The sequence below is a fragment of the Octopus bimaculoides genome, chromosome 16 (assembly GCF_046866305.1).
Source record: "Octopus bimaculoides isolate indiv1 chromosome 16, ASM4686630v1, whole genome shotgun sequence".
Taxonomy (NCBI): Eukaryota; Metazoa; Mollusca; class Cephalopoda; order Octopoda; family Octopodidae; genus Octopus; species Octopus bimaculoides.
The window spans coordinates 58,521,505-58,530,627 of NC_142943.1; the positions used below are offsets into that span (position 1 = coordinate 58,521,505).

The following is a 9,123-nucleotide window of genomic DNA, read 5'->3' on the forward strand; positions in this document are numbered from 1 at the left end:
AAATCTCACATTACCTCATGTATTCTCATCCAAAATGGAGATAAATAACAACATTCTCGAATGGATCACTTGAATAATTGTGGAGATCTTTCTCCATGAAACCACTGGTTGCCTTGTTAATCCACAAATAAAGTATATAAACATATATATATATATATATATATATATGTGTGTGTGTGTGTGTGTAATACACACACAAACATAGTATAGGTAGAAGCATGGTTAAACTAATGAACATTTAGCATTTCAAGCAGTGTATTTAAATCTTTTGTATAGTGGCATCTAGAAAGACATGGGTTCTGTGTAAGCTAACTTCACTTTACAAAGAGAAGGTCTTGAGTTGCTTTGCCTTAAAATGGAATGTTAACAGGATTTATAAGATATATAAATTATTACAAACAAGATATGGAGATTTTAGATGTTATTTATTACAAACAGAGAATTAAGTTTATTTCCTTGATTTATAAAATTTTGTAAATATCAGAACAGATAAAAAACAAATTTCATGGATAGTTTTAAGCTCTATTCTTCATTACTAGCAATGCATACAAAATAATTTGAAAACATAAAATGATAGACTTATTATTTAAATGTAATCATTTGTTTACTTAAAAAATTTCAATGGAAGTATCAAAGACGAGGAGAGGAAGAATATTGTAATTCAACAGTTTCAGATGAGACTAAATTTCTATAAAGTGAAGATTATTTTTGTAAAAATGGCCTATATTTTCTACTGGCATTGAACTGGATTAAAGAGTGTTAAAATATTTCTCAGTAAATTTTCTAAAAAGATAAACTAAAAGATAATTTTTACAGTTGAAACTAACTGAAAGGATAACATGAAAATTAAGTTTGATATGGAAATTTTTCTCACATGTCTGAAACTTAATTAATGGATAAAATTATTATTAATAATCATTATTAATAATAATAATAAAATGAATGAAAAGCAAAGTAAAGTGTATAACAGTTTTGTAATGAAAGTTGAATGCTTTCATCATTGAAAACTATTTTTGAAAATGTTGGAGTGTCATGACTAGGAAACCAACATTACTATTAGATCATTAGATTGTATCAGTACTCATAAAAATTGTTTTTGCTAGTCTAATTCTTGACATCTCTGACCATAGATTTCTGCATTCAGTCAGAAAGTTCCTTTCAAAAGCATTGGTCTGGACAAGTTTTTTTTTCTTTGTGTGTGTGTGTGTGTTTGTATGGAAGATTAACACTTGCAGATTGATGAAGGTCTTTTTTTTTCATACATTCCACCAATGATGTCCCAAAGAAAAGCAAGATTGGTACAGCTTTGCATCAGCCATAATGTAGGTGCTACCATTTAGAACTTAAAGAGCTGGAACAGAGAATGCAAGACATCCCATTAGAAGCTTTAACAGTTCCAAAGACTTGAATTAAATCTTTTTTTTTTTTTTAAGTGACTGAAATATAAAATTGGTTTAAAGTTGATCTGAGCAAGATTTGAAATCAAAGTGCAGACCATCAGAACAAATATCACTGCACGTTCTCTCCCGTGTTCTAGTAATTCTGCCAATTTGCTACTTTTGTCCAGCTATACTAACAACATCATCCCACCATTAACTATTATTTTCATATAGTAACTTCAGAAATCATTGTACAATATTCCTGTGAGACATGGACACTGACAGCAGAAATCGAAAGACGAATCCAGACTACAGAGATTTCAGGAGACTTCTAGGAATATCATACAGAGATTGTGTCACGAGTGAGGAAGTGAAAAAAAAAAAAAAAAATAAGGCAGGCAATAAGGCCCTATGCAGAGACAGAGAGAGAAAGAGGTGGCAAAGCAACACCTGTGAGTGGACAGATCTAAAGATGAGAGATGCAGTGCAAGAGGCAGAAGACAAAGACATTTGTAGGGATCTGGTTGCAAAGTCATCGGTAGTGCCCCAACGGTTAGCCAGACTACAGGATATGTAGTGTAGTGTAGAGACTCCTATCTTCCATAGTTCTGGAATTAACCTACAAATAATGAAGTTATTGAATGAAACCAACCTGAAATAAATAGAAAAATAAATAAATGGCATTATTAATTCAATATTAAGTTTAATTATTAATTAATAAACTTATATATAAACAAAGACAGTACATAACAGCATTAGATCAGTTAAATGTACATAAATCATCTTCTACTACTACTACTACTACTACTACTACTACCACCACCATCTGTCTTCTATGCTTGCATTCATTGGATAGATGGTTCAAAATGATCTGACTGGTTAGCAGACTGCATCATGTTCCAATGATTTGACTGAGGACTAATGAACCGGATGGCTGCACCAGGCTCCACTCTGATCTGGCAGAGTTTCTACAGCTGGATGCCCTTCCTAACGCCAACCACTCTGAGAGTGTAGTGGGTGCTTTTATGTGCCACCGGCATGAGGGCCAGTCACACGGTACTGGCAACGGCCATGCTCAAAATGGTGTTTTTTACGTGCCACCTGTACAAGTGCAATAAGATGACACTGGTAACGATCATGCTCAAATGGTGCTATTTACGTGCCACTAGCACGGAAGCCGGACACTGCTGTGGCAATAATCACGCTCGGACAGTGCCAGTAATCGAATATGGTTCAATTACGATTTCGATTTCACTTACCCCAACAGGTCTTCGCAAGCAGAGTTTAGTGTTCAATGAAGGAGAGGTTGGCATGGGTGCTAGTCATCGAATTTGGTTCGATTTCAATTTCAAATTCAAATTCACTTGCCTCAACAGGTCTTCGCAAGCAGAGTTTAGTGTCCAATGAAGTAAAGATATGAATAAGTGAGCTGGCTACACTTCTGGCAGAGGCCACAGATTATGCTCTCTCTTGGCTTGACAGGTCTTCTCACGTACTGCATATCTCCAAAGGTTCCGGTCACTAGTCATTGCCTCGGCGAGGCCTAAAGTTCGAAGGTTATGCTTCACCACCTCATCTCAGGTCTTCCTGGGTCTACCTCTTCCACAGGTTCCCTCAACCACTAGGGTGTGGCACTTTTTCACATAGCTATCCTCATCCATTCTTGCCACATGTCTATCCCATATATGAGTATATATATATGTGTGCGTGTGTGTGTGTGTATATATATATGTATGTGTTTATATATATATATATATATACATATATATATGTGTGTGTGTGTATATTACTATTTAGTAGAAGTGACAGTGATTCAAGGTCCAAAAGTTTCGTGCATTAGCATGGACTTCTTATTTCCACTAAATATTAATAAAAATATACATATACTCATATTTTAAGTTCTATTTTTCCTGTTTGCACCAACATACCAATATATATATATATATATATGATAATAATAATAATATAAGTAATATATATAAAATATATATATATATATATATATATATATATATATATATATATAATGCATACATACATATACATGGATACACACATGTATAGATGCATACACACACATATATGCACATGCATGCATACAAACACATGTATCATTAATCAACATTTTAACATCCAATTTATCCATGATTGCTCCGGTCAGACAATATTGCACCTTCCAGAGATATAGTCAAACAAAGTCGCAGCCACTAAAGCATATTTATAGGTTCAAAAGGTTTAAGATTTTTTCTTTCTTTTTAACATTTAGCTGCTCTCATCTGTTTAGTTCCATAGAAATAGACCATAAGTAGGATCTAACCTTATAAACAATCTCAGAGAAAATTAGGAGGGTATGTTTTGGGTAAGAATATTACTTACGTTCTGAGGTACCAGAAGAATCTGGATTCAAATACACTGGGTTGTTCACATGTAGAACATTCACACTAGGTTGACATCTAGAAAAACATTAAACAGGAAATACAAAAAGAGAAGTGAGTCTATCTTTTTGATTGGTACCTTCTTCCAGATCATGAAATAATCTCAAGAAATATTTGATGCAGTATTGGTTTGAAATTTTGGTACAGGGCCAACAATTTTAGGAGGAAGATGCCTAAAATCAATCAAATCAACCCCTGTGCTCATCATCATCGTTTAACATCCACTTTCCATGCTGGCATGGGTTGGACGGTTTGACATGGAGTTGACCAGACTCCAATTGCCTCTTGTGGCATGGTTTCCACTGTTGGATGCCCTTCCTAAGAGTTTCTTATTTCTTTACTGCTCACAACACCAACGTCCTCTCAACGATTAGCCAGAGATGATTTTTAAAATGGGAATATTTGAAATAAACTTGACTGCTCTTACAAACAAGAATACTAAAAATGAACCTGACTGCTCTCAAAAATTAAGTAAAAAAAAAACATGAAAAATAACCCAGAATCCTTGTGGAATTTAAATACACAATTGAAGAGCTAATATCATGAGCTTGTTTTGATCCTATTGCATCATATCTCCTGTCAAAGAACTCTGATGGCAGGAGGGGTTGCTTATGCAAAAAATAAAATAATATGTTTAAATGACAATATCATATAGATTCAAAGTTATATACCTATCATACTTGTTTGTGACAACAAAAGGAAAGTAAGTAGTTATTTTAAATGGGAAATATTCTTCAAACTTCCAATAACTGTGATCTGCAAAAAAAAAAAATAATAAATAATAATATGTGGTTAATTATAGGTAACACAGCCATTTCTATTAGATCCTACTCAATAACAGATGACAGAGACCTCATTATGTTGGCTGGGGACCTCATTTAACATGCTAGACAACATCACAATGATTACCCAAATGTCCATGGAAGCTATGCTAACAGTAAAAGAAATGAAGAGGGTGAAATGCTCTTGGAATTCTGTGATGAAAATGATATGACCGTTTGCAACACATAGTTAACAAGCCAGCCAACCATTTGATCATCTACCAATTAGGCAAACATGCAAACCAGGGACAGGTAGCTTTGAGAACTAAGTCTTTCCTCAGTGAAGAATGCACCATACAACATGAGACCAGCAACCAGTGACTTCAAGATAACATGTATGAATTTAAGCATAGAAGACAAACTGAAGGAATGAATGGAAGCTGAAATGGTCACAATTCCTTATGTAAGTTCAAGAAAGTATCCGGTAATGTCTATGAGGAGAAACAAGACAACCAATTGAAAGTCACAACCCAGATGGAGCAAGGTTTAAACAAGTAAAGGGGAAACATAATGATGAAATAAAGTAGTAGGTAGAGCTTAAAAGCTAAGAAGCAGGTCTGGAGGAGTTGCAAGAAGGTGGAATATAAAGAATTATAGAAGAGAAGCTAGACATCCAGTATACTCAACCTGGTAAGAAGTACAAAGTTGCTAATGTTTTGCATCTTAAGGATTAGAGGTGTGAAGTGCTCCAAATTGAGAATTAGTGTATCAGTGTTAACCAGGATGTCCTTGGTGAAAAAGTGCATGTGTGACAGTCAATAATAGTAGGGTACTCACCCTCATTGATGCCAAGAGGAAAGAAACATGGAAATGTTACAAGGGACTGCTGAATGATGACAGTGTGTGGAAGAAAGAAGGTTAAGTAAGATACAACAAAGGGTCTAGCAACTACAGCTGACAACTATAGGATACAAAAAGACCTTTAACCTTTTAGTATTTAGATTTCTTTGTCAAATGTAAAGCTTATTTATTCAAATTGTTTTGAATTAATCATGGATTATCTTACAGTTTTGAGAATTTGGTGATGTGATTGTTTACCTTTAAAAGGCCATAGATGTATGAGATTAGATCTAGCTAGCTTTTTTTTAATATATAAGACAGGGAGAATATTTGAGCAGGATATGGCCAGTTTAAATGCTAAAGAGTTAATGATACATGTGAAGGCAAAGTAAACAGTAGGGCCATTGAGAATAGTTGCTGAGCTGCCAGAAGTATCTGGCATTGTAAGATGTATGTTAATCATTTGGTTGTGGTTATTTAGTCACAGGTCAACTCTGATCCAACAAGCTGATAATCAGAGGAATTCCATCTATAACCTTTCTGTCAGTTTAACCCTTTAGCATTTAAACCAGCTGAAGCTGGCCTAAATATTTTACTGCTTTTATGTTCAAACTGGCCAGATCCAGCCTCTCACACTTGTTCTACAATGTCATTCTAAAAACAAACAATACCATTGTAGTGACACCTATAGCAGACGACTGTTATATATTCAATGTCCGGAGTTTTATCCACGCATGCGCAGGGACTAGTTCCGGAAGGAATACAGGAAGAGTCTCATGCGCATGCGTAGAGTTCGACACCCAGCTTTGGCGCCTTTTCTCACTCTCTTCGTTCGCTGATCTCCGTCGAACCTAGACGTCCCACAGAGCTCTCTCCAACATTCCAGCACTAGAGCTACACCAATAACCACGAACTTCATTGACGGCGTCTCAGTAACCAAAGACGACGAGCTACCGAATTCCACAGTAAATAAATATTGTTGTGTTGTTCAGAATCTGCGTTCCGTTGTTTCTTCAAGAAATTTAATGTACGGAAGCGGAGTACACCTAATGGTGTATAACCACTTCCCAACACCATCATCAAAATTCTGAAGCTAGAAGATAATGCATGATTAATTCAAAAGAATGTGAATAACTAAGCATTACATTTGACAGAATAACATGAATGCTAAAGGGTCAATGAATAACAGACTTGAAAGAGAAAAAAAAAAGGTACTAAGGTTGATTTGTTCAATTAAAACTATTTTAAGATGGTGCTCCAGCATGGTCGTAGTCCAGTGTCTGAAACAAGTGAAGCATAAAAGGAAAAGATAATATGATGCAGTTTAATCTGTGATACTTACATATAACTTTAGAACAAAATTCACAACAGTTACATTGACTTTTCTGACAACTTTCTATCATCAAACACCTAGAACAATCCACAGGTTTATGACATGTGAAGCTAAAACCAACTACAAAAGTAATCAATGCAGTAAGGACAGCGATGATTAGCATGTTCTTCATGTTAAAGTCACTGTCTGCACACTGAAACTTACTCAATGTCTGTAAATTAAAAAGAAAAATTTAAATAATTGCAAATATAAATCTCCTGCTTGATTAGGGTTTCAACAAATGCAAAAATTAAAACGAAATTAAAAGACACAGGAAAAACACAATATGATTGTGAGCATGAATGAAAACACACAGGAGATGTGTGTGCGTGCGTGCACACGCAAGCATGGCATGTGGTTAAGAAGTTTGCTTTGGAACATGTTTAGAGTTTTAATCCCACTGCATGGACTGTCAGTTGTGGTCTTCTACTATAGCTGCATGTTGGCCAATACCTTGCAAACAAAGTTTGTGGGGGCATCTGTAGTTACACCAGGGTAAGGGTAAAGACCTCCTTTGGTGATGAATGACCATGGAATTACACCTACAAAGTTATCCTCTGGGCAAGGTTGTTTATGGAAGACCAGCAGTCGCCCATGCATACCAGCCTCCCCTCTCTGATGTAATCCAGGGACTGGTCGGCAAACCTTTTACCTCCAGCTTCGATGACATCACACCTTGCTTGCCACCCAAAAATATAACTGGATGTTTAAACCGATATTCTAGAATATTCGTTTTATTAACATTAATGATTTCTGACTTGAACAAAAGACGGTAAGGGTGTAAACAAATGATACAATCGACTGAATTAAACCATAGCTCTTTGCTGGTACTTAACTGGTGGCCTTTAGCAGGATATAATGCGAAATCAAACACCGAAATTTGAAACCAGGAACCATAGAAGACCGGAAGTAAATACTTCCAGGTTTTTAGTTACAGACGCTCTACATTTATTTGAACATTTCTGATGCCGCCGTTGTTAATTTAATTAAAAAAGTTGACGAACTTGAATAAGTATAACAATTATTTCTACGGTTAATTAACTATAAGTCTTCTTGGGTGAGGTGGATCTGATACAAAGCAGCAGGGTGGGGAGCAGAAAACCATAGTTTTTAATCCATTATATTTGCTGACATGTACTTAAGAAATCATGGGGTAGACAGACATTGAATCTTGGTGTTAAGCTACATGGCTATAATTCCATGACATAAATATATAGAGGGGCATGTCAATAGATACAGATATGAGTATGTGTGTGTGTAAAGATAAAAGAAATCATGTAAAAAATAAAATAAAACAGATATTTAGAAATGGGAATGTACAATATGTATACGTATTTATGTGTGCATGTGCGTGTGTTTTCCCAGTTTCACACTATTTAATAAGCTAAAAGGATGAATTTTTCAAGAAATCTTTTCAGAAATAAGAATTTTGAAATTATGATAAGAACGTATAGAAAAGTGAAAAATTCCACTCACGACGAAATAAACCTTGTTTGTAAACAAACATTTGCAACGACGCGTGTCAAATGGAACGCCTTTAGGTTTTTCCGGCGTTAATGAGAGCAGAATTATCACAATCTATTAAAGTGTTACGTAGAATTTTCAAAAAGTGGCAAATTGTGTAAAAAATAGTCCAAAATGAAACTTTTACAATTAAATTTGGATCTAGTTAGTTTCATTCGCAAAATAAGCCCCCTTTAATTTTGCTCAGATTGCTTTCAATTTAGATGTATCGATGTAACACTGAATTTTGGTAACGATCAACCAATTACTTTATCTCGTAAATTAAAGCATCTGATGTTAGGAATTAAAGTTGGAAAATTTTGGGTAATTTTAACCAATCAACAGACAGCGTGGCATTAGCAGCTTGTTACCATGACATTCGCTGTGTTGTGTTTCACTTTACCCGTGTCTGTGTTGATATCGTGGAACAGAGAAACTGTGGGTGATACAGATAAATGTCACATTGTTTTTGAATTTTGCATGCAAAAACATATAGGATACGAGTATTCTTTTCCTTGGGACAAATTCTTTGTTGACAGGTGTTATTCTTATCATAGTTTACAAATCCAAGCATGAAAACGTTATTCAACTTTGGTGTTCTGGAGACAGACACCCTCTTTTCACACACAAACACACGCACTTATATATTAATGATGTACACACAAATACATGACAAGTATACATAATACTGAAATATGCATAAAGTAAACACAAGCAGACAAATATATTAATATAACAATTTTTTTTTAAATAATAAAAATATACAATCAATGAAGAGACAAAAGAAACAGTAAAATGATACATGTTGATTTTATTAGGTATTTCTGTTTATT

At 34.8% G+C, this 9,123-nt stretch overlaps 1 protein-coding gene across 5 annotated transcripts in view; it reads right to left on the reverse strand.

Moving 5' to 3' along the window:
* Positions 1 to 408: 408 nt before the first annotated feature.
* Positions 409 to 9,123, reverse strand: part of LOC106877883 (uncharacterized) — an 18,186-nt gene continuing 9,471 nt past the window's right edge. Inside the window, exons 1-5 of one of the 5 annotated variants that reach the window (XM_052974069.2) lie at positions 8,264 to 8,540; positions 6,758 to 6,959; positions 4,486 to 4,570; positions 3,756 to 3,832; positions 409 to 1,351 (exon numbers count right to left, since the gene is read on the reverse strand). In XM_052974069.2, coding sequence (XP_052830029.1) covers positions 1,344 to 1,351; positions 3,756 to 3,832; positions 4,486 to 4,570; positions 6,758 to 6,920 — 333 coding nt within the window. In that variant the 5' untranslated portion in view covers positions 6,921 to 6,959; positions 8,264 to 8,540 and the 3' untranslated portion in view covers positions 409 to 1,343. Of the gene's footprint in view, positions 2,032 to 3,755; positions 3,833 to 4,485; positions 4,571 to 6,757; positions 6,960 to 8,263; positions 8,541 to 9,081 lie in introns of those variants that run through there. The other 4 variants (XM_089364836.1, XM_014926925.3, XM_089364835.1 and 1 more) reach the window with 4 other exon arrangements.